General features: G+C 45.5%; 1 protein-coding gene across 1 annotated transcript in view; it reads left to right on the top strand.

Annotated features, from left to right (window-relative positions):
* The first annotated feature begins 536 nt into the window (after positions 1–536).
* The window catches only part of CACNB4 (calcium channel, voltage-dependent, beta 4 subunit), a 75,580-nt gene continuing 74,334 nt past the window's right edge, over positions 537–1,782 (top strand). Inside the window, exon 1 of the mRNA XM_009319030.1 lies at positions 537–602. Within this exon, the coding sequence (XP_009317305.1) occupies positions 537–602 (66 nt within the window). The remainder of the gene's footprint in view (positions 603–1,782) is intronic.

Raw genomic sequence — 1,782 nt, 5'->3', positions numbered from 1 at the left:
CAGTGGAACAGAGTTTTCTGAGAAATACAGTCAGTCTGAAACGGATGATCAGAAAGATCAGTGGGTTTTCCTGGATGCAAGACAGGGTAGCTTTTGGGTGGGCAGGCTACTCCTGAGACAGGTATCTGATACTTTCAGGCCATGTGTAGACTTGTAGCCTGTATCGCATCATGGTCCCCAGATGTCCAGATTGAAAACGGTTGGAGTGAGTGATGGCTGGTGTGCCCAGGGAGCGGTGCAGCTGGGGAGGAAGGGACAGGGAGACTGGTGATGTCTGGGTGGATTTCATTTTGATGTGACGTTGACCTGACGGTAGGAAACACAGTTGGGACCAGGAACTGGGAAGTGCTTTCTTGTCCTGTAGAATAGCCACAGTCCCAGAGCTTCCTCAGAAGGACTACTCTGTGGCTTGGGACTTAGTGCTGCCATGGTCCCTTGCTGGGGCTAGCTGCGCCCCTCCACCCTGCTCCTGTTTTGCCCCAAGCCTGGGGACTCTGGAGGCCCAGCAGGTTGGGCACCAGGTGTTGAACCACACCATGGCTTCCCTGGGCGGACCTCAGGTCTGGGAGCACTGCCTGTGTGAAACCAGAGACCTGCATCCGGTAAAACTGATGGGCTTTTCAGTTTCCTGGTAGAAAAATCTCATTATAATCTTGAAATCCTCCTGTTTGTCGGGCAGGCACTGTCACACTACCTGTCAGGACAGAGGACTAATTGAAAGGGATCTTGGCAGGTTATGAATGTGAGCAGAAAATAAAATGCTAATTGGCTGCAAAAACACAGTCTGAAGGAGAGTAATCTTAAGCATACATTGAAGAGATGGATGGTGAGAAGAACAAGGCCAGAAGTTGTCTCACAAAGGTGAACATAAAACATGCATTATGTTTCTCAGAAACATGTCTTTTGTTAAAGCATGAAAGTGCCATTTTAATGCTCCAAATCTTGTCTCTTTATTCAAACAATTAGGAAAAACAGAACACGTTTTTACTAGTGAACTCCCAATGCTATACTAAGGGAATAACTATCTTCAGTAACCTTTGCTCAGGTAATTTAAAAAGAATGAAAGCAACTGTTCCCAAAAATCAGAAGATAAAAGTCTCTGAACTGAGCTCCCTAACGGTAGCTGTCAGCGGCATGTTAGTGGTGAGGATAATTAACCTCTGGAGCAAAGAGAAGCTGTGGATTGTCCTGTCCTTGATGTCTTCAAATTGAGACCAAATGCCTTCCTGGCAACTTCCGTTCACCTAGTATAAATTATTTTTCCTAACACAGATTTGTAGGTCTCAGTTAAGAGGTGTGGTGGGTAGGTGAAATTCTTTGGTCTATGACTTACAGAACATCAAACTCGATCACTGTCCTTTCTGAACATAAACTCTGAACTTCTGAACGAGTCCTTTCTTGCTTCCTGGGTGAAACAGCTGTTGGGTACGGCAGCATACCGCTATGGCTTGTAATGTGCCCTTGTTTCCAGATTCATGCTCCAGATGTGAAGGAGCTGCGTTCATTGATGCAGTTCCAAGGAGAATTTGAATGATAAAACAGTAAAACCAAAGTGTGGGTTTTTTCCCCCAGATTTTCTCCATGTCCACCCAATTCTCCTTCAGTCAAGGTCAACAGAAGTGATTTCAGAGTATCCTAGTACCAGCTAGGTTTGGAAAGCCATCCTAAAACCACAGGTTTCCAAGGGCCACATTTCTGACTGTACAAGTCACGTTGGAGATTAATGAAAGCTCCTCATACATACACTCCAACTGCAGAACACTACTCGGTAATCTTATTCTG

Source organism: Pygoscelis adeliae, unplaced genomic scaffold (genome assembly GCF_000699105.1).
Source record: "Pygoscelis adeliae isolate BGI_AS28 unplaced genomic scaffold, ASM69910v1 Scaffold222, whole genome shotgun sequence".
Taxonomy (NCBI): domain Eukaryota; kingdom Metazoa; phylum Chordata; class Aves; order Sphenisciformes; family Spheniscidae; genus Pygoscelis; species Pygoscelis adeliae.
The sequence above is the reverse complement of the archived record's forward strand: the minus strand, read 5'-3'. Positions and strand labels throughout refer to the sequence as shown.